The sequence below is a fragment of the Jatropha curcas genome, chromosome 9, assembly GCF_041381405.1.
Source record: "Jatropha curcas cultivar XTBG-Jc1 chromosome 9, XTBG_Jcur_1.0, whole genome shotgun sequence".
NCBI lineage: Eukaryota > Viridiplantae > Streptophyta > Magnoliopsida > Malpighiales > Euphorbiaceae > Jatropha > Jatropha curcas.
In genome coordinates, this window is record NC_143159.1 from 22583564 (window position 1) to 22608283 (window position 24720).

General features: G+C 35.9%; 1 protein-coding gene across 1 annotated transcript in view; it reads left to right on the forward strand.

Annotated features, from left to right (window-relative positions):
* The first annotated feature begins 4920 nt into the window (after positions 1 to 4920).
* ATSAC1 (Phosphoinositide phosphatase family protein) overlaps positions 4921 to 24720 on the forward strand; it is a 28106-nt gene continuing 8306 nt past the window's right edge. Inside the window, exons 1-7 of the mRNA XM_012211409.4 lie at positions 4921 to 5184; positions 6201 to 6405; positions 6487 to 6652; positions 8179 to 8401; positions 9118 to 9194; positions 9719 to 9906; positions 10021 to 10118. Of these exons, the coding sequence (XP_012066799.2) occupies positions 5050 to 5184; positions 6201 to 6405; positions 6487 to 6652; positions 8179 to 8401; positions 9118 to 9194; positions 9719 to 9906; positions 10021 to 10118 (1092 nt within the window). The 5' untranslated portion in view covers positions 4921 to 5049. The remainder of the gene's footprint in view (positions 5185 to 6200; positions 6406 to 6486; positions 6653 to 8178; positions 8402 to 9117; positions 9195 to 9718; positions 9907 to 10020; positions 10119 to 24720) is intronic.

Genomic DNA, 24720 nt, shown 5'->3' on the forward strand with positions numbered 1-24720 from the left:
TATGTATTCTTACATGTTTATTGATTTCATTCATACAACACAAGGAACAACAGGTAAAATCATGATAGTATCATAATATGTGATTAAAGATTCATGTAAAGGAGTTATGAGATAATTTAGAACTAAATTATTTATGGTGTGAATTAGAAGTTTATGCTTTGCTATAAAGAGGCATTGATGCTGCAATTTACTGAATCTATGATTTTCAATGCTTTTATGCAATTTGGATTTTCAGTTAGATGTCACCACACTTTGTTAAGTATGTGAATTATGAGCACCACTGAGTTTTATACTCAGCGCGTCGATTTTTATCACGCGTAGGTTGAAGATCGTGGTTGCTACTTGAAGACTTGAAGAGTACTATCAAAGCAGAAGTGACGAATTTGGTCATAGTAGATTGAGAGTGGTATAATTAAGAATTATGGCATGTATTAAGATTTATGGCATGTATAATTATTACATTTGTTAGAGCTATGTGATTGTAAATATAATTGAAGCATGTAATTATTGTGGTGTAAGTATTTGGAGGACATGGATTGAATATGAAATATTTTACTATAGTTGGTTTGATTAGGTCATTAAGACTTGATATAGATCATGAATGCAATTAATTGCTGGATATGACATGCTATTGAGGATTTATACAGTTATGACTATATAGATAAAGTGTTGTTGTGTTAGGATGATTAGTTGGAGAGATTGGAAGTCTGAAGTTTAATTGGGAATGTTCGGTATTCATAGTTAGCATACAGGATGAAATCAGCATGACAGGACATAAGTTCAACCAGATTGTAGCGTCTCGGCTCGGTTCATTCGGGTTAACGGGTGGACCGGGAAGGGATGTTACACAGCTGGTCAAGCATATGTCACAATATCAGCATCCACAAGTAATTACACCTTCAAGTAATCAAACAAGTGAAAATTGGTCAGTGGCGTCACCGAAACCCTCGATGAGCCGTCCTCACACATGGCTCATCCTCTCATGACGTGTACACCAAGTAGCCGATCCCCATACATGGCCGACTAGTCTAATCCTCACTTGACTAGCCCTCTCATTTTGTTTATACTATCTTTTCTTTTTATACCAACAGGAGGCCATATTGTGGTTTTGCATATAATCCATATCATCAGATGCACACAGGGGCACCAATCTCCCTATACATAGCCGACGGTATTGAAGACCACCCTCACAAACCCAATAGTAATTCATTTCATCCCAATTCCACACAAACACGACATATCATCATCACAACACATCTAATCAAATATGGCATTTAAATGTAAGCACGTTAAATAAACAAGTATTGTTATGCAAATACATAAATATGCACATATATGATTAAGTATAAAGCAATGAATATTTATGCTATAAAAATAAAAATAAATAATTACTAATTAAATAAATAGGTAATTATAGCATTATGCGATAATGTAACTATGCATGATGCAGATGATAGTGCACTGTTTATTAGTATTCATACTGATGACGAAGAGAGGAAGCTCTCGAATTTTATTCGCAGGAGCAATGGACAAACTTGGATAATCTAATAAATTATAAATGCAAAGGAAATAACTAAAGTAAATAAAGAGATTTATTTTTAAATATATCAAAATAAAGAATTATTCCGAACAAACCTATTAATTTGTCCATTAAATACAACTAGCATAGATTCTTTCGAAATTTCGGCAGCACCTTCCCTAAAAATGGGACTATCAACTTGTTTAAATATTCTAATAACACTAAGTATTATTCAATTAAAACACACAGCTCATCTATCGGGCAAACAAATAAATTTATTTCCCTTCCTCCACCCAAAGTAATCACACTAATTTACAACTTAAAGTAACTTCCAAACCTATTACCATGTTATTATCAACCATTCTTGCTTAAGGTATAAATAACATACTTAGACATTCTTTAAAATTCTAGCATATTCACTAAGAACCAATGCTTAAATTAAATTACAATTCAATAAAATACATCATCTAAGTAACCAATTCACAACTTTTAATGAGTAAGTCATTTGACATTTCCAAATATCAAAATTATACAATAACTAAATTGTTCATAAGCCTTTTTGCTAAATCATTATCCAGGGTTTATATCAAGCCATAGCTTTATATTCCTTAGTTAATAATGCTCAACGAAAACTTAGTCACATTCTCTATATTAAAATTATCATCATAATCCTTATTAAATTGATTACCAACTGAAGATTAAATTCATAACATTAGGCAAGCTCTACTTTTCCCAAATTTATGAAATTTGGTTTAGCTAGCTGCTGTCAATTCAGCAAACATTCAGTTGCTAGGCTAAAAAATTGTCCTAAACATGTTTAATTATCCATTTCCCACCAAGATACAAGTATGCGATATTAGTCCTCATCTTAATATTTCCAAAACTCATAAAAAGAATAAGCAATTTGGTTGATACCATTTCAAGATCTCTCATGTTTATAATCGGGACTTATCCATTTCCATGTAACTTGTTCGCTCCATGAAGTAATAGATATGCAACTTCATATTCTATCTCACTATAAAGAAATGTACAAAACTAGATGATTGTTTGCTGCCATATCAAAGAAAATCAGAGTTCTTTGTTTAAAACTCATAATTTATATGCTATCCTAACCATTTCTTATCAATAATTTGATATAAGACATCACTTCCTATTATAATAAAATATAAACAATTTATCAAGTTAACTGTTGCCATATCCAAAAATCTAGATTTCTTGATTAAATTTTTATACTTTCACGTGAACTAACTCATTACCCTACCAAAACTCATAATTTATATGCTATCCTACCATTAATTGCTGCCATAACCTTGCTTTTAAACCTTCATACTGTCAACTCATAAAAGCAAACAAAATAGTCGTTGTCATAATAAGAAAATTACAATCTCCCTATCAAGCTTGTAACAAATACATTAATCTAATCATTACTGTATAAGAATTCAACTCATATCTTCAATTGCATATTAATTTAAATACTTCTCCTAAAAATTTTGCTTAACAGTAACTTAGCACTTAATTTTTCCTCCAATACCATGATTTACAGCAATAACCATCAAGTTAATTTTCACATTAATAGGAGCTAAATAATTAAATGTCTATCGTGATTCCTTAACAAGAATTATATTTGATTAACTATTTAGTCGAAATTAACTTAATCATCTAATAGTTTTATATTTGGAATTTATACCAAAAATGAGGAACTAGGTCTTAGAGCGTAGCAATCAAAAATCAGACGATGATTCCATGATCAACGCGAGGAGGAGGTGATTCTGCCTCTTGGGGCCTCGCCAGACCGCCGCCGCCGTCGTCTATGGTGGCCGAAAATCCATGGCTGCTTGGAATGGAGCGCTCTTCATACCATCTGGCTCGGTTTTCTCTCAGGAGTCCATTTTTGGCGTTAGTTGCGCGAGATCGGCCTTCTATTTGACTGGAGCGGGCTCGATAGGAGCAAAGTGCCACCACCAATGTCGCCGTTGATCACCAAAAAGGGACTGTAGCTCTCCTACATTGAAGCTCTCGTCAGAGTCACGAGCGGGCAAAGGACTCGACATTGAGCAGCGGTTAGAGGCTGTTGGCGCTTCTGTGATTCACTCGAACAAAAACAGAGGGAGGGAGGAGCTGAGGCGCGATGGTAGAGAGAAGGCGGCGCAAAGAACTCCGTCGCGCTCATCTCCGGTGACCAGAAAAACAAGAGAAAGAGGGAGAGGAGGAGGTCGGCGACGGGCCTGTCGCTGGACCCAGAAAGAAGAAAGAAAGAAGAAGAAGAGGAAAGAAAAATCTAGGTTTCAAGACTATTCCGATTAGATTCGAGTCGGTTTGATCCAACTCAGTGATTTGACTCAGTTTTTGCTTGGTTTATGGATTTTTCACTTGGTTTTCGGAAAATTCAAATTGATTTACAGGTCTGGTTTAGTAATAATAAAATATTTTCCGTTGAATTTCAATGGTTGGAATAAAAAATTAGTTTTTAAATGAAAATTCTACGAAATTGAATTTTCGGGTCGTTACAATGTGTTTCCACCAATTTGATTTCTTGGGAAGTGCATCTTCATTTGCTAGTTTGTAGAGGATGGTTGAATTAAAGAATAAATATCAAATGTAATTGAATTTAGAAAGTATAGTTATAAAATAGGAGAAAACTTATCCATATTAGAAACTTACCACGAGTTTTCATGGCACCTATAATTTTTCTTTTTTTTTTTTTTTTTGAAAAGAGAAAAATTTCATTATCTCGAGGAAAATAAATATTATCTCAAATTTGGACACGAGGATATATAGCAATAGGATGCCTTTCCCATACAATGAACTCCTAAATTGGCTTTGTCTTTTAACCCACTTGACATCACTATCAATTCTAGACTTCAAAATCCGTTTACAATGAAAAATAACTAAACCAAACTCAGAGTTATTAGTAGAACTAGATTTTAAAGCAAAAAATACCTTCAGAATCTAAATAAACAATTCCCATGTCAATCACATGAGTAGTAATATAAAGCAATACGTGACGAAGTGCGAGAGCTTCCACAATATCTGGACTTGGACTGCCTTTGGGAAGGCGGTCATGAAACTGTTCTAGATGGTCTTGGATGGTCTATAAGGAGGCATCAAATTTGGAAAAATATAAATAAGTGAATTTTAGCGTCTAAATTAAGGGCTACAAATTTAATTTGCAAGGTTTACCATAATGAAAGGAGAAGGAAGTAAAATATATTTTACCTTCAGCCTGTTTCAAAATAAGTGCTTAAAATGGTAGAATCTCGTGTTGACAACGTATTTTGAAAATAACAGTATCATTCAAAGATACACAAAAATAGAGTACATATACAATATGAAGAGCTGACTCACTGAGTTGTAGTGACGGTTGGTAACTCGTTCATGGAAGCCTATAAAAAGCTTGAAATTCCCCAAACAACCTCCTAATAATTTCAAATCCCCATTTCTATTTTCATTTTTCCGTGACATTCAGACAGAACGGAAAACGCCAAAATGGCAATTTAGCAAAAATCCGAAGTAATTCTCAGCGAAATTTGATGGCGAAATCCGATAATCCAAAATCCAAAATCGCGCCTTACGCCAATTCCTCTGCCAAAGTCCACCCGTCTAACGACCCTGAAGATCCGAATTCTTACTCCCTCGAGAAGTTTAGGCTCTACGAAACTAGACAGGTGAGCCAATCAGATTCTCGTTTCCTTTCTGTGTTAATTGACCTGTTTTGAATTGTGAATGCCATGCCTGAAATTGAAAGAAACTGAAAATCGTATAGAAAATAGTGTACTGTTCAAAGCTTCTTTTTCATATATTTTTATTCTAGATTGTTGAGTAGTTGATTAACTGAAAGCAGGAGGTGAAAAAGATTGTTGAGTGGTGTTTGTAAGGTATTTGATTATTGTGCAAACGAAGGAAATATATAGATTGACGGGAAACGAATGATTGAATGTTAAAAAGAAAAGACCGTAATTAGTGAAGTTTCTTGATTCTGGTTGGGATTAATGCAATTCGTATAGATGGTGTACTGTTTGATAAAACTGAAATTTTAAGCAGCTGAAAATAATTCGAACTGAGTTATTTTTGTAATCAAGCTATCAAAGATTAAGGGCTGAAATGCAAATGGACTAGTGAGTGGTGAAATTTTCAAAACTGATGAATGAATTATGAATAATAATCTTGTCTGATAGATAAGACTACTGAATTTGTAAAAAAAAAAAAAAAATTATGAATTGGTTAAGGAACTTAATAATAATAATAATAATGGTGGCTATGGAACTATGGTAGTCCTATTGATGGTGCTGCTACTGGCAATGGTTATGGCTTCTGTTGGTAGTGGATGATGGTTTGGGTGATTTCAACAGTGGTAGTTAATGAGCATATTTTGTAGTGGTTGCTTAGGAAACAAAATGGATTTGGCCTATATCATAAAGTAGAAAATGTTTGCTTTACATATCAAATAATTGTTTTTAACCATGCTTGAAAAAAAAGAGGGTTGAAATTTTTAATTTTTCTTGGGTTATCAAACATCACCATAGTTTGAGCGATATTCAAATTTCACAGAGGCTGACACAACATAATGTTTTCGCTTAACTTTTTAATCTATTTTGACTTTTAGGATAATGATTTTTGTGGAAATGGGGATAAGTTTTACATTTTTTTGTTATTAAATTTCGTTGTTTGTTTGCTCGAGCAGAGATTTTATCTAATCGGTAGTGATCGGAACAAGAGATTCTTTCGGGTATTGAAGATTGACCGTTCAGAGCCTTCTGATCTCAATATCAGTGAAGACCCAGTGGTCTATTCACCACAAGAGATCAAGTCCTTGCTTCAGCGAATTGCTGAAGGCAATCGTGCCACTGGGGGACTAAACTTTGTTGCAAAGGTTTATGGGATTGCTGGTTAGTGTTATCTTGGTCATGTATTTTTCTGATACATTATTTTCTTTATGTTGGCAATGCATGTTCTTTTGGTCTTTTCAGGTTGCATTAAATTTTTGGAATCATATTATTTGATTCTGGTTACAAAGCGTCGGCAAATAGGATGTATATGTGGTCATGCAATATACAGTATAGATGAAAGCCAACTGATTACAATTCCACATGCATCAATTCAATCTGATGTGGCACATTCTAAAACTGAGCTAAGGTACCTTTTCATCTACTGGCTTATAGATAACTAGTCTCTCATTCTGTCTCTCCCCCCCCAACCCCAAACCCACGCACTCACCCCCTGTGCTGGACATGGATGTGCTATTTAGACCGATATGTTGATACAATTGGACAATGGTAACTAATTTTGCAATTAGTTAGTACCTTTGATTTGACTTGAGCCATTATCAATATTATTTTTTTGTTTGTGCTAATCAGTCTGCATGTTTTTCGGTTTGTGGCCTTTACAATAAGATCCCTTAATTGCAGTTGCCTCTGATTTAGTTCACCGAAAGGATTCAACTTTGCTCATGGAATGAAAATGAATCCTTATTAATGTTTTAGGAGGAAAAGCAATGCTAAAATATGGGACGGAAGCAATAAAAGTTGATGAGCAACTGATAATTTGAGGATATTGTGGCACATTATTCAATTTTTGTTACTAGAAATTGTTGTCTTTGTTGGCACTGCTAACTAGAGATGTTACATATGCCACATGACCTAATTATTTGAGGTCTCAATGCTATTGTTACTTGGAGATGCTTGATCAACTTAGAAACATTAATCTCTCTCTTGAAAAGGCATTTTCATTTTCCTCCATGAAGTTTTTCTTTTTTTGAACTTGCTATGAATCTTTTTTGCTTCTTGTATTGAAAAGCGCAAAGTTCTAGCATGCTGCTCTTCTTATCATATGCATCAAAATTTGAGGTTTTGGTTTGGCAAAAGTGTTTATTTTTCATTTTGTGGTCCCTTTAGCATCTTGAATTTTCTTTATTCTCTTGCTGAACTTTTAGAGTCAAAAAACTAGGATGGGGGAAGATAGCATACATTTTAAAGCATTCATAGTTGTCAAAGTATGGTGCTCTTTGGTTCTTATCTGTCAAAGAAGAATCCAATTGCAAGCTACGGCTAGTAATGATAACACATTGTTAGTATTAACACTTCTTCTGTTCAAGTCATTGGAAATACCTAAAAGAATTCTACACAAAAACCTCATTTGTGTTGGTAGGTTAGCTGGGATATTTTGAAAACCTTAAGGCAGGCTGTTCAAGACTGCAAGCTCTTGTCTTTCTGGTCCTATTCTTGTCTTGCCCCAGCTCCTCTTCCATATTCTGGTTGGTTGAGGAAACTTTGACGTATACGTCATTATATTCTGGCATTGGCCTTAAAAAGATTACCTTGTTTGTGACAGAAGTTGCCTAGTCATCTTAGCTGCAATTTCTATATCTTGATATGAATTCCAATTAATACCTCCCACCTGAAATATTTGCCTAAGGCAAAATTTTTCCATTTTAATAGCTGAATATTTGAATATGTGGAATGAAGTTTTTTGTTGACAATTTGTTTGAGTAAATGAAGTGTCAAATTGGGTCTGAAGTATCAATGTTGGATAACATTTTGATTCTTTATTTTTTCATTTTCTTCTCTTCATTTATGAGTTATGTATATTATTCACCTGTTATCTACCATGAATCAGATTGTTTATTGCTTAGTAGTTTTATTTTTGATTTTTCTTAAGTGCAGGTATAAAAAGCTATTGTCCAGTGTGGATTTAACCAAAGATTTCTTCTTTAGTTATACATATCCTATAATGCAAAGCTTGCAAAAAAATGTGTCATCAGTTGGTAAAGATAAGATGCCATATGATAACATGTTCGTGTGGAATGGATTTCTAACAAAACCTATTCGGTCAGCATGTGGCAATACTATTTGGACTATAGCACTAGTCCATGGTCATTTTAAGCAGGTTTGCGTGTCTTTTGTTTATTTCTATATTATTTATTTGTCTTATAAATGATCATGTGATAATGTAAGTCTTTTTGCTTGCAGAATACATTTGCAATGAACTAAACTCCCTAATTTGCTAGCCACTAGAATTTCACTTTTCATTTTATTGAATCACCTAAAATTTTGCAGTTCTTCTAATGTGCTTATCAGTCTGATAATACTATGGCATATGAATATGAATATTATGGGAGCATTTGAAGTTGCTTGGAATGTGTGTTAGAAAAAATTGTAGCATAAATCCTAGAGTTTGTTACTTCAAAGAATAATAATATTGGAAGATGAACAGGGCAATGGCTGCAGTTTGGTGTATTCTTGTGTAATTGGAATTTGCAGGGCATACAGTGTTCTTTTTGCAAACAATGACAGAAGTTTCCGAAATGTTCTATTTGATTGATATTTTGATGGAATGTTAGGACTGAAGATTAATTTCTCTAAAAGCAGTTTGACAGATATTAATTTTTCACAACAGGAATTCTGTATTGTGTATGATTCTAGGAATTTTTTATTTGAAGTGGGAACAATGATTTTTTTTTTTTTTTCAGTTACAAGTACTGCTTACCCTTTTGAAACTAATTTATCACACACGATTGCTTGATGTTGGTCCTTGCATTCGCTTTAGTTGAGTAAAATGTGTGTTTAGCGGTTTGACCCATTCTGTTATATTTATTATGTCAGGTTAAGCTGTCAATCTTTGGGAGAGACTTCAGTGTTGCCTTGATTTCTAGACGCTCTCGGCATTTTGCTGGGACTCGGTATGTTCTGGTTTCAACTTAAGATTGTTTATGTGTGACTTTTATTCTGTTGTGTATCCTCCAGCATTGCATTTGATATTTGACTGAAATGGGTTTATGTCATTAAACTTTTTACTATTACTATAGATTGACTTAGCTATTAGATTAAGTCTGAATTGCAACATGATTTTGACAAGGGTATCTAATTTTTCTTCTGTTTCATAATTACATTTCATTTTAAATGGGTTCTAGTATTCTGCTTTGGAAGCGACATTATTTGTTTGCAATTTATATCCAAATCCAATGGTTGACACAAATTTATCTTTAATGGTCGCTTTGAAGAATGAACTAAAGTTATTGATTAGTGATCCTTGATGAAATTAACCCATCGTTATCATTATTTAGACTTTTTAGTTTTTGCTGCCATTGCAGTTTTTTAATAGAAATAACAAAATGAATTTTCTTTTCTAAAAAGCAAAGAGAGTAATGTTTGCATTTATATTTAGGTAGAAGTTTCCTAATGGTGGCTTGTTAATGGGCTGCAGTTACTTGAAGAGGGGAGTGAATGACTGGGGAAGGGTTGCAAATGAGGTTGAGACAGAACAAATTGTGCTTGATGAAGAAGCTGGATCATGCAAGGGGAAAATGAGTTCTGTTGTGCAGTTGCGTGGATCAATTCCCCTTTTCTGGTCACAAGAAGCTTCAAGATTTAGTCCTAAACCTGATATAATCTGTAAGGACATTGGAATTTGATACATTTGAGGTTGTTATTGAGTGTATATGCAACATATTGCATGGCTTTATAAAAAATAGATCTTCTAACTCTTATTTCTTCATTCTAAATCAGTGCAAAGGTATGATCCTACCTACCAGGCTACCAAATTGCATTTTGAGGACCTGGCAAAGAGATATGGCAACCCAATTATTGTGCTCAACTTAATTAAGGTTCTTTCCAAATTCATTTTCTACTATCCACGTATCTTCATGAATCTTGATAGTAATAATTTAAGGTTCCCCCAAATTCATTTTTTGATATCAACTTCTCGTATCTTTATAAATCTTGATGATAGCAAGTTGGATTAGTCATTCATTGTCTTGCATGTTGCTATAGAGTAATTCTTGTATTTATCTTTATAAATTTATTTACTAAGGTATTTGGTGGATTGCAATTTCAATTGTATGGTAGAAACATAAACCATCCAAGCTACTATGAAATGAAATTTGTTGCTCAATGCTTTGTACAACTCTCGAGTTGCAAGTTTGTGTATCATATTGTTGTTAAGTAGGCTAGTCAGAGACTTCCTTTGAATGTTTACTGAATGCTTTGTGCATGAATGAGCTTTTTCTTGAATTTATTTGTAGTTCTTAAATGACAAGAATAGGAATATTGATGCAGGGGAAGAATTTAGGGCAAATTAACTTTCAACAATTAGGGCTAGAATAGGATGATTTTGGTTGGAACAAAATAACATATCGGTTTCAAAGAAACCCTTAGAATTAAAATTCTCAGTTCATAGATAAAAAACAATCCCTAAAACTAATTGTTCCTGTCCTATTTATATTGGTTAGGACAAATCCTAATTCTATATTGCAAAAGCATTCCTAATTAGCTAGTACTCCTAGACTGAATAGTATTCCTATTTAGCTAAATAGTCCTAGACTGAATAGTATTCCTATTTAGCTAAATCCTAAATAAAGAAGGAAAACTGAAAATAATTTCCTGATTAATTAACATTCTTTAATTTAATTAAGAATCCTAAATAGAGAAGGAATCTATAAGAAAACTTTTCTTGATTAATTAACATTCTTAAATTTAATTAGGAATCCTAAATAAAGAAGGAAACTAAAAGAAAACTTCTTAATTAGTCTTGGATGCTCCTGCATCATTCTCCTCAGGTGTGAAAAGAACTCGGCTTTGACGAGAAAAGTTTAGTGATTTTAGCCACGAGAATAGAATATATTCGTGTAAACTTCTCCTTAGAATACCACGTGCTTAAGGCTTTTGCAAGAGTAACTAATATCACAAGCCATTCAAATAATCCATCCTTTTTCCAAGCAAGCAAAGCTGGTTCAACAAAAAGACTTTTCCGTGTTTGCACTAGCCTTCTTGGTTGAAGATGTGTTTCAACTCCATGGAGTACTTGCTGCAAACAATCTGCTTTTGAAAGTTTTATGCTATCAACATCCAGAAGCAAATACTTTTGTGAATAATAACAATCTTCCTTTGTTTCCACTTTCAATATTCCAATCTTTTTGTTCTTCTATTTTAGGGATAACAAGAACCTGCTGAATGGCAGCATTTTCTCCTTGGGTAGAAACTAGGTCAATTTCTTGCTCTTCATCATCATACTCATCATAGATTGGCTCCATAAGGTCGTTGTTGCTGCCTTCACTGTTTTGATTGTCAAAATATGAAACTTCTTTCTCCTTTTCACTCTCCTTAGGGTCATCAACATCTAACAATGTTGTTATTTCCCAATCTAAATAATATGCTGCATGTTACTCTCCATGAAGATCAGCTAATTCAATCTTCATCCCTTCACCATTCAAAAACAGGCATGTAGTGACAACCCTTCCAATCCACTTTGTGCCGCTCGGTTTGTGCAACTTTATGAAAAGGGTTTATGTCCTTGACTTCATCAATCTCAAGATCCCCTTGAACCTTGAGTTATTTGTGGTTGCCTTCCGGAATTCCCATTCGGGCTTCCACAGGTTCTTGACGTTGTAAGGCTTATACAGCCCAGGTCAAATCCTCAATCATTCGCCATGTCTCAGCAATCTCTATTTGTTGGGACTGATTACCTCTAGTTCGATCTCTCTCTCTCTACCAAACATGGTTTAGAACAGAATAATAATAATAATAATAATAAAAAAAAAAATTACAGCAATTGTGGATCTTTTTGTGCTCTGATACCACTTGATGCAGGGGAAGAATTTAGCGCAAATTAACTCAACAATTAGGGGTAGAATAGTGTAATTTAATGTGGAAAAATATTATTATGTATATTTTCATCAATAGGGTCACATATATATACATATACAAGATACTATAAACCTATTAGGAATCTAACTTATAATAGAACTCTATTTACAACTAGTCCTTAACACTCCCCCTCAAGTTGGAGTATAGATGTTAATCATGCTCAACTTGTTACAAAGATAGTCAACCTCAGGTCCATTTAGAGCTTTTGTAAAAATATCTCCTAATTGTTCTCTTGTTTTAACGTGTCTTGTAGAGATAATACCCTGTTGTATCTTTTCACGAATGAAATGACGATCAATCTCAATATGTTTTCTTCGTTCATGGAATACCGGATTTAATGCAATGTGAAGAGCAGCTTGATTATCACACCATAACTTTGCAGGCAAGGACGACTTGAAACCAATTTCCTCTAGCAACTAACGAATCCAAATTATTTCACAAGCAGATTGTGCCATAGCTCAAAATTCTGATTCAGCACTCATGATAAAACTACATTTTGTTTCTTGCTCCTCCACGATATCAAGTTTCCACCCACAAAGACACAATATCTTGAAGTTGATCTTGTATCAACCTTCGAACTTGCCCAATTCGCATATGAAAAACACTCAATGTCCAAATGCCCATGATTACTATAAAGGAGGCCACGACTCCTTTCTAGTAGCACAAAATCTGTCCTAAAACTTCCCAATGGATAACAGTAGGAGAAGACATAAATTGACTTAAGATGCTCACAAGTAAGCAATACCTGGACGTGTTACCATAAGATAATTCAGTTTGCCCACCAATCTTCTATACATCTTAGGATCATCAAATAGCTCACCGTCAGCTGTAAGTTGCAAATTAAGAGTCATTGGAGCATTGCATGGCTTGGCACCCAACTTTCCAGTTTCCTTCAGTAAGTCAAGGACATACTTCCTTTGAGATAAGAAGATGCCTCTCTTACACCTAGACACTTCAATACCCAAAAAACACTTCAACGGCCCTAAGTCTTTTGTTTGGAATTGAGTTTGGAGAAATGACTTGAGTGATGTAATACCAGCTGAACCACTCCCTGTAATAACAATGTCATCAATATAAACCACAAGTAGAATCAAACCAGTCTTAGTCCTTCTGAAAAGTACAGAATGATCAGAAGTACTCTTCTGCATGCCAAATTGGTGTACCGCATCGCAAAATCTACCAAACCAAGCTCGAGGACTCTATTTTTAGGTCATAAAGAGATTTGCAAAGTTTACACACTTTATCCAACTCCCCCTAAGCAACAAAGCCAAGCGGTTGCTCCATTTAAACTTCCTCCTGAAGATCCCCATAAGAAAGGCATTCTGAATATCCAGCTGATGCAAAGGCCAATGAAAAGTAGCTACTAAAGAAATAAACAAACTAACAGAAGACAATTTGGCTACAGGAGAAAAAGTGTCAGAGTAATCAAGGCCATAAATCTAAGAATAGCCCTTAGCAACTAAATGAGCCTTGAGACGAGCAACAGACCCATCAGGATTCACTTTAACGATGAAAATTCACTTACAACCAATAGCTTTCTTACCTGTAGGGAGAGGCACAAGATCCCAAGTACCATTAGTATCTAAGGCAGCCATCTCCTCTTTCATTGCTGCACACCAAATAGGATGGGACAAAGCTTGAACAACAGTTCTAGGGGTAGAAACAGAGTCTAGGTTACTTACAAAACAATGAGATGAAGAAGAAAGATTATCATAATTGACAAAAGAAGAAATAGGATAGGTACACTTGTGTTTACCTTTTTGAAGAGCAATAGGAAGGTCAAGGTTTGACTGAGGGGTGGATGACACAGGCTCAGGTTGAGTAGGGGAGACCAAATCTTCTGTTGAGGCGGCAGGTGGGGGAAGTGAGTCAAGATTCCCTGGTCTTCTGGAATAAACCTGTTCAAAACGAGGGTGAGCAGATGCTGGTGCAGGAGCAGGTGCAAGATCAAGAATAGAAGCATGAGCAGGAGAGCCAGGAAGTTGCTGGATAGTGTAGACTAAAAGCTCATTATCCTCCCCCTCACTCTTATATATAGAAGGAGAAAATGGAGTATTCTCAAAGAATGTGACATCTACAGAAACAAAATAACGGTCAAGATTGGGAGAGAAAGAACGATACCCATTTTGATGCTGAGAATACCCAAGGAAAACGCAACGGAGGGACTTTGGATCTAATGTGGAAACCTATGGACGAACATCACGAACAAAACAAGTACAACCAAAAATACGAAGTTCAATGGGAAATAGAAGCTTAGAAGGAAACAAGACACTATATGGAATTTCACCATTAAGCAAAGAAGGCATGTGATTGATCAAAAAAACATGCAGTAGAAACAGCATAAGCCCAAAAGTATTTAGGGACCTTCATTTGGAACAGAAGTGCCCTAGCAACCTCAAGAAGATGTCGATTTTTTCTTTCTGCAACCCCATTTTGAGGAGTATTAACACAAGATGTTTGATGGAGAGTACCATTTTGTGACATATAAGATTGGAATGAATTAGATAAATATTCTTTAGCATTACCCCTTTGCAGTTTGCGAACAAAGGTATTAAATTGAGTTTTAATCTCTGCACAAAAGGAATAGAAAATAGAGAATATCTCTGAACGAGTTTTCATTAAAAATAATCAAGTAAAACGAGAATAATCATCCACAAAAGTAACAAAGTACCTAAAGCCAGTTTTAGAAATAATAGGACATGGACCCCAAACATCAGAATGAACTACCTCAAAAGGAGATGAAACCCGTTTATTGACTCAAGGAACTAAAGGTAAACGATGATGTTTGGCAAATTGACAAGATTCACATTCCAAAACTGATAAAGACTGAAACTGCGGACACAACTATTTAAAGTAGACACCGAAGGATGGTCCAAACGACAATGAACCTCAAGAGGAGATAGAGCACCGGCAGAACCCAAAGATAATGAAACTTGCTCATCCAGAAGATAAAGGCCATCAGCCTCACGTCCTCTACCAATAATCCGCTTCGTCAAACGATCCTTAAAAACACAATAAGTAGGATAAAATTTAACACAACAGTTCAGTATATGAGTAATTTTGCTAACAGACAATAGGTTAAACGAAAAACTAGGAAACAAAAAACAAAAGGCAATAGAAGAGATGGGATGGGATTAGTGGTGCCAATACACTTGATAGAAGATGTGGACCCATCAGCTAGAGTAACATGATGATTAAATTGTTTAGGTTCTTTGAATAAGGATAAGGGACTAGGGTTACCTGTCATGTGACATGTGCAATCAGAATCAATGACTCACTCTGATGAGGTAGACATAAGACATATATTAGGAGTACCTGAATTGGCAGCAGCAGTAATGAGGAATCAACAAACTTAGAAGAACAGTATCTAGAGAGCTCAGGATACTCTGCAACAGAAATTGTTACAATGTTGTCAAAAGAAGCAATTTCAGAATCTTGAGTTGCCATATTTGCCCTTGGCAGATTATTTATCAGTTTCTTGCAATACCGTTTAGTGTGACCAGGTTCATGGCAATAATGGCAGATAATAATACTCACCTCCTGATTAATTGCTCCATTACTACGGTTATTTCCTTCTCTTCCTCTATTTTCTAGCTACCTGATTACGACTCACAAGGACACTATTTTCAGAAGGGGAAGGGGTATGAGATCCTTTAGTACGCAGTAGTCTAGCGAAAGTCTCCTGAAGAGAGGTAATGTCATTGCATGAAAGAACCTGTGATTTGGCAGTTTCAAAAACCGGAGCAAGACCTGCAAGAAAACTAATCACAACCATTTGTTCTCTTTGAGTTTGTTGAACCTTAACACCGGGGCTAAAAGGCAATAAAGCATTAAGTTCCTCGTAAATCTTCTTAAATTTCATGAAATAAGCTGTAAGGGGCTTATCTTGTTGGTCGGCCCAATAAAATCCTTTGTAGACTTTATACACACGAGACAAATTATCTTTTCCCGAGTAAAAAAATTCAAGACATTCCATTAATTCTTTAACAAACTCGCAATGATTAATTAACCTAATCACTTCACTATCAATAGAATTTCGAATCAGTAGAAATAACTTAGCATCTTCCCTTAGCCAACTTTGTCTAATGTCACTAGTTGGCAGATCATCAACTAGATGATCATCTTTTTCAGCAGTCCTCAAATAAATTCTAATTGTCTTACTCCAATCTAAATAATTAGTCCGTTTCAGTTTATGTTCTGTGATTTTATTCATTGCTGGGATCAATTTAGTGATAGTAGCTTTAGTATCATTAGGTTCAGCCATCATTAATAAACACTAAACACTCCTGTAGAAATTAAAGGAAAGAATATGTTTTATTTCTTTCAATTGGGTTATATTTTTCAACCTCTACTCCACTATATATATACAAAAAATTGTTCCAATATAAGAAATAATCTAAATAGGAATAAACCTAAACTAGGAAACACAATCTTTACACTAATTAGGAATAAACCTAAACTAGGAAATACGATATTTACTTTATTCACAAAGATTTCAACACTCCCCCTCAAGTTAGTGCATAGATATTACTCATGCCCAACTTGCAAACTAAAGGATGAAACAACTTGCTATGCAAACCTTTTGTGAAAACATCAGCTAGTTGCTCTTTTGAAGCTATATAGGAGACACTTATAAAACCTTCAACTATCTTCTCTTTTATAAAGTGATGATCAATCTCTATGTGCTTTGTTGCTTCAATCAACTTTAACTCTTCCATTAATCTGTGCAACTATAGTACTTCATAGATTTCCTGTGCCATAGCTCTATATTCAGCTTCTGCATCGAACCTTGCAACAACAGCATGCTTCTTGCTTCTCCATGTGACCAGGTTTCCTCCAACAAAAACACAATCACCTGAGGTTGATCTCCTGTCATCAAGGGAACCAGCCCAATCCGCATCTTTATAGCCTGTTATTGTTAAATGGCCATTTTTAGAAAATAAAAGTCTTCTACCTGGAGCTGATTTTAAATATCTTAGAATCCGATGCACTGCTTCTAAGTGAGACTCCCGAGGGTCATGCATGTACTGACTCACTAAACTTACAGCATAGGCAATAGCTGGTCTAGTATGGGCAAGGTAAATCAACCTCCCGACCAATTTCTGATACCTGCCAACATCAACTGAGCTTCCCACTCCAGCTTGAAGCTTATGATTGGCTTTAATAGGTGATTCTGCAGGTTTACATCCCAACATACCAGCTTTTTTAAGGAGATCAAGGATGTACTTTCTCTGAGAAATAAAAATCCCTTTTTCTGACCTAAAAACTTCTATCCCAAGAAAATATGTCAACTTTCCCAAATCCTTAATTTCAAACTCCCTGGCTAACAAATTTCTCAAGCGAGTCATTTCTTCTTCATTATTTCTAGTCATCACTGTATCATCAACATAAACAATAAGCAATGTGATCTTACCTTCATGATGTTTAATGAACAAAATATGATCAACATCGCTCTGAATATACCCAAAAGAAAGCATAACTTTTCCTTTGGTTTTGTCATCATCAAATCCAGGAGGAATCTCCATATACACCTCTTCTTTCAAATCGCAATGTAGAAAAACATTTTTAACATCAAATTGATGTAACTCCCAGTCAAGATACTGCACAAGACAACAAAATTCTGATTGTGTTCATCTTGGCTACAGGGGCAAATGTTTCCTGATAATCAACGCATAGGTCTGACTGAATCCTCTGGCTACCAATCTAGCCCTGTACCTCTCAATTGAACCATCTGCCCTATGTTTAATTGTGAACACCCATTTACATCCAACTAGCTTCTTTCCTGGTGGAGGAGTTACAAGATCCCATGTCTCGTTTTTTGTCATGGGAAGGATTTCTAGAATTTCCTAACAAAGCTTGACTGGTACCTGAATTTGACAAATGACAAACGTCATCCAACAGATACAGTCCATCGCACAAGCTACCACTGCCAATCATTCTCCCCGTATTCAATTCCTGAAATATACAATGAGTAGGGTAAAAAGTTACTTTGAAATTAAGTGCTTTTGTGATTAAGCTAACAGATAACAGATTAATAGGAAATCTAGGAACATGAAGAACATGGGAGAGTTTAATATTGGAAGTACAGTCAATAGAACCTGTGCCAGCAATTGGTACTAAGGAACCATCCGCAATGTGAATTTTGTCTGTGCTTTGATATTTAGAATATGTGAGGAAATGTTTTATAGAGCCTGTTGTATGTTTATTTGCTCTTGAATTTATAACCCAAGAGGGTTTTGCAATTTTTGCAAGAAAAGTAAGAAAAGCATTACCTGAATTAACGAAATTAGAGGTTGCAATCTGAGTTAAGGATGAATCAAGCTATGACAACAATCGTTTAAGGGACTGAATCTCCTTATCAGAAAAGCTTCCAGCAGTAGATGGTTCCTCAGATTAAGCTCCACTATCAAATATGTGCGCCTGTGGTCTAGCAGAACTGATCCGCTTCCCTCCACGCCCTTTAGTTGGGCGTCAATGTAATTTCCAGCATAACTCCTTAGTGTGACTATTCTTACCGCAATAGTCACAAAATAATTGATCTCTATCTGAAGAATTGCTCTTTGCAGCCTGGATATGTTCTCTTGCAGAATTAGCAATCAACCCTGCTTTATCAATTGTAGATTTGTGAACCATAGCTTTCCTCCTAGTCTCCTCTTATTGTACAAATGAGTTTGCTTGTCGTAAGGATGGAAAGGATCTCGTCCAAGAACTTGGACTCGAATCTGATCATACTCGTTATTTAGGCCAGCCAGAAAATCATACACACGTTCTACTTCAATCAACTTTTGAACTTGAGTCGCATCATCAGTACATCTTGCTTGAAAATCTTGATAATAATCCAGTTCCTGCCATAATCCACTAAGTTCAGCAAAATACTGAGCGATAGGTAGATCTCCCTGCTTCGTTTCATGAACTTTCTGTCGCAATTCATACCTATGAGCATAATTTCCAGTTTGTGAATACGTTTGTGAAGCAGCATCCCATATCTTCTTAGCTGTATCAAGAAGCAAATATCCTCGGGAAATAGTTGGCTGCATAGAATTTATTAACCAAGATATAATTACGGATTTCCACTTGTTAAAGGCTGGATCTGTCGAAACTGGTTTAGTTGCTCCACAATCAAGGTATCCCTGCAAATCTCTAGCTTCAATGAATAATAAACAAGACCGAGACCAAGCCAGGTAGTTTGTTCCATTTAACTTCACCGGACTAATTTGAAGTGAGGGGCTCTCTGAGTGAAAAACCATATCTATCTTCTTTTCGTCAACCATATCTTAAAAAAAAAAAAAATTTAAATGGCAGCAGTGGTAAAAAAGGCAGCAGCAGTGATGGAAAGGGAAAAAATTCCAAAAAAAGGCAAAACTGGTGCTGAAGAACTAGTAGGTCTGAGTCGCCACACCGAGTTGAGGTCGTCGGAACAAGAATCGTCGACGGAGCTCACCGGAAACAGCCGCACCCGCGTGGTCGGACGGCGACGCGGTTTGGACGGAGTGCCGATCAGCGGTCGTTCTTCCTTCTAAGATGGGCGGTGACGACCAACTCCCACTTTCGGCTGTGCTGTGCGTATCTCAGACCACTTTGCAAACTGAAACTGTTGCCTAAAAATTCACGGCAATGGCTCTGATACCATGTAGAAATTAAAGGAAAGAATATGTTTTATTTCTTTCAATTGGGTTATATTTTTCAACCTCTACTCCACTATATATATACAAAAAATTGTTCCAATATAGAAAGTAATCTAATTAGGAATAAACCTAAACTAGGAAACACAATCTTTACACTAATTAGGAATAAACCAAGACTAGGAAACACCTTATTTACTTTATTCACAAAGATTTCATCAACCCCAACAGCAACTTAGAAACAGAGGCACCAAATAATAACATGAACCAAACAGAACAATATCAACACCAAAAGGAACCAAAAGCTGCAAACAATAGTAGCAAAAAACAAAGAAAGCGCCTACCAAATGTTGCCGGAGTGGAAACTATCCACTGGAAAAGATTCTTGACGCTGAGTCGATCTTAGAGGATGAAATCCGGTCGCTGGAAACTGCTGGACACGCCTTCGCTTGTCGGTGCGTGAGACAACGTCAGATTCTTCTGACGGCGCATGAGGCCCACTCGCTGGTCTTCAGGCCACCGCATTTGATGGAGAGGCTGATCGGAGGTCACTTTCTCTTCCTTGGGTGGCGGTGAGACAAATGCACAAGCCTAGGTGGGAGACCTAGACTGATAGTCACGAAACAGTAAGCTTCTCGCCGGAAGCGTCAACGCAGAAAAGAAAAAAAAAGAAAAGGACACTAAAGAGCCAAAGGCTCTGATACCATGTAATTTAATGTGGAAAAATATTATTGTGTATATTTTCATCAATAGGGTCACATATATATACATATATAAGATACCTATAAACCTGTTAGGAATCTAACTTATAATAAAACTATATTTACAACTAGTCCTTAACAAATAGGATGATTTTGGTTGGAACAAAATAATATATCGGTCTCAAAGAAACCCTTAAAATTAAAATTCTGAATTCATAGATAAAAAACAATCCCTAAAACTAATTGTTGTTGTCCTATTTAATTAGTTAGGACAAATCCTAATTCTATACTGAGAAGCATTCCTAATTAGCTAATACTCCTACACTGAAAAATATTCCTATTTAGCTAAATAGTCCTAGACTGAATAGTATTCCTAATTAAAGAAGGAAATTGAAAATAAATTCCTGATTAATTAACATTCTTTAATTTAATTAAGAATCTTAAATAAAAAAGGAAACTAAAAGAAAACTTCTTAATTAGTCTTGGATCCTCCTGCATAAAAAATGATGAGTTGTATGTTACACCTTTTATTGGATTAATCAAGACATTAGAATAATTGTTTCCAGCTTCCTTATATTGGAGTAAGTGGTTATTCAAGTTCCCTTACATTTTTTCTAAAGTAAGATGTGTAACACAATGTTTTTTGAGGATTCATTTGTTTGTGGGCAAGGTTCTAATGGAGGATTTTTTTTGCATTTAAGCATTTAGGGGATATAACAAATTAGTCAACTAAAAAGGTTTTTCTAATCAAAATTAAAAGGAAGTGATGTTTCAATTCTTTTGGAAGCTCGCTAAAGGACCCATAATAACCATATAGGGATAGGCAATGGACAATGTTCTAAAAAGTATGACCCCAAGGGATGTGCCTAAGTACCTCATAGGCTGGAACAATTTTTTTCCTTTTTGTATAGTTTTCTCCTCTGTGTTACTTCCTCCGTCCTATAATTTTCGTCCTGCTTTCCTTTTTCATCTGTCCCAATTGTTGTTTTGTTTTCTTTTTTAGAAGTGAATAGTATTTGAAGTTTACTATTTTATCCTTATTTAATATGCTTTTTTGTCAACAAATATATAGTCAAACTATTACATTATCATTAATTAAATTTTGATATTGTAAATTTAATGGGGAAAAATATTTTTCTATATTTGATTCATCAACAGGGACACATATATATATATACACATACAAGATACTATAAACCTAATAGGAATCTAACTCCTAATAGAGTTCTATTTACAACTAATCCTTAACACTCCCCCTCAAGTTGGAGCATAGATATTAATCATGCCTAACTTGTTACAAAGATAGTCAACCCGGGGTCCGTTTAGAGCTTTTGTAAAGATATCTCCTAACTGTTCACTTGTTTTAACATGTCCTGTAGAGATAACACCCTGTTGTATCTTTTCACGAATGAAATGACAATCAATCTCGATATGTTTTGTTCGTTCATGGAATACTGGATTTGATGCAATGTGAAGAGCAGCTTGATTATCACACCATAACTTTGCAGGCAAGGATGACTTGAAGCCAATTTCCTCTAACAACTGACGAATCCAAATTAATTCACAAGCAGATTGTGCCATAGCTCGATATTCTGATTCAGCACTCGATCGTGAGACTACATTTTGTTTCTTGCTCCTCCATGATATCAAGTTTCCACCTACAAAGACACAATATCCTGAAGTTGATCTTCTATCAACCTTTGAACCTGCCCAATCCGCATCTGAAAAACATTCAATGTTCAAATGCCTATGATTACTGTAAAGCAGGCCACGACCTGGATTACCTTTCAAGTAGCACAAAATCTGTCCTAAAGCTTCCCAATGGATAACAGTAGGAGAAGACATAAACTGGCTCAAGACACTCACAGAGTAAGCAATATCTGGACGTGTTACGGTAAGATAATTCAATTTGCCCACTAACCTTCTATACATCTCAGGATCATCAAATAGCTCACCACCAATTGAAAGTTGCAAATTTGGAGTCATTGGAGCACTGCATGGCTTGGCAACCAACTTTCCAGTTTCCTTTAGTAAGTCAAGGACATACTTCCTTTGAGATAAGAAGATGCCTCTCTTACACCTAGATACTTCAATACCCAAAAAATACTTTAACAATCCTAAGTCTTTTGTTTGGAACTGGGTCTGGAGAAATGACTTGAGTGATGTAATGCCGGCTGAATCACTCCCTGTAATAACAATGTCATCAACATAAACCACAAGTAGAATCAAACCAATCTTAGTGCTTCTGAAAAATATAGAATGATCAGAAGTACTCTTCTGCATGCCAAATTGATGTACCACATTGCAAAATCTACCAAACCAAGCTCGAGGACTCTGTTTTAGGCCATAAAGAGATTTTCGAAGTTTACACACTTTACCCGACTCCCCCTGAGCAACAAAGCCTGGTGGTTGCTCCATGTAAACTTCCTCCTAAAGATCCCCATGAAGAAAGGCATTCTTAACGTCCAGCTGATGTAAAGGCCAGTCAAAAGTAGCTGCTAATGAAATAAATAAACGAACAGAAGACAATTTGGCAACAGGAGAAAAAGTATCAGAATAATCCAGGCCATAGATCTGAGAATAGCCCTTTGCAACTAATCGAGCTTTGAGACGAGCAACAGTCCCATCAGGATTCACTTTAACGGTGAAAATCCACTTACAACCAATAGCTTTCTTACCTGCCGGAAGAGGCACAAGATCCCAAGTACCATTAGTATCTAAGGCAGCCATCTCCTCTCTCATTGCTGCACACCAACCAGGATGGGACAAAGCTTGGACAACAGTTTTAGGAATAGAGACAGAGTCTAAGTTACTTACAAAACAACAAGATGAAGAAGAAAGATGATCATAACTAACAAAAGAGGAAATAGGGTAGGTACACTTGCGTTTACCTTTTCGAAGAGCAATGGGAAGGTCAAGGTCTGACTGGGCAGTGGATGGCACAGGCTCAGGTTGAGTGGAGAGAACCGGATCTTCTGTTGAAACGGCAGGTGGAGGAAGTGAGTCAAGAGTTCCTGGTCTCCTGGAATAAACCTGTTCAAAACGAGGGCGTGTAGATGTTGGTGCAGGAGCGGGAATAGGAGCAGCAGACGCTGGAGTAGGAGCAGGAGCAAGGTCAGGAATACGAGCAGGAGCAGGAGCAGGAGAGTTATGAACTTGCTGGATAGCATAGACTAAAAGGTCGTCATCCTCCCCCTCACTTTTATATATAGAAGAAGGAAAAATGGAGTATTCTCAAAAAATGTGACATCTGCTGAAATAAGATAACGGTCAAGATCGGGAGAAAAACAACGATACCCTTTTTGATGCCGAGAATACCCAAGGAAAACACAACGAAGGGACTTTGGATCTAATTTGGAAACCTGTGGACGAACATCACGAACAAAACAATTACAACCAAAAATACGAGGTTCAATGGGGAATAGAAGTTTAGAAGGAAACAAGACATTATAAGGAATTGCACCATTAAGCACAGAAGAAGGCATGCGATTAATCAAAAAACATGCAGTAGAGACAGCATCAGCCCAAAAATGTTTAGGGACCTTCATTTGGAATAAAAGTGCCCTAGCAACCTCAAGAAGATGTCGATTCTTTCTTTCTGCAACCCCATTTTGAGAAGGAGTATCAACACAAGATGTTTGATGGAGAATACCATTTTGTGACATATAAGATTGGAAGGAACTAGATAGATATTCTTTAGCATTATCACTGTGCAATATGCGAACAGAAGTATTAAATTGAGTTTTAATTTCAGCACAAAAAGAACAGAAAATAGAGAATATCTCAGAACGAGTTTTCATTAAAAATAACCAAGTAACACGAGAATAATCATCCACAAAAGTTACAAAATACTGAAAGCCAGTTTTAGAAATAACAGGACATGGACCCCAAACATCAGAATGAACTAACTCAAAAGGGGATGAAACCCGTTTATTGACTCGAGGAACTAAAGGTAAACGATGATGTTTGGCAAATTGACAAGATTCACATTCTAAACTGGATAAAGACTGAAACTGCGGACACAACTTCTTGAAAGTAGACAATGACGGATGACCCAAACGACAATGAACCTCAAGAGGAGAGAGAGCACCAGCACAAGCCAGAGATAATGAAACGTGTTCATCCAGAAGATAAAGGCCACTAGACTTACGTCTTCTACCAATAATCCGCTTCATCAAAAGATCCTGAAACACACAATATGTAGGATAAAATTTGACACAACAATTCAGCATACGAGTAAT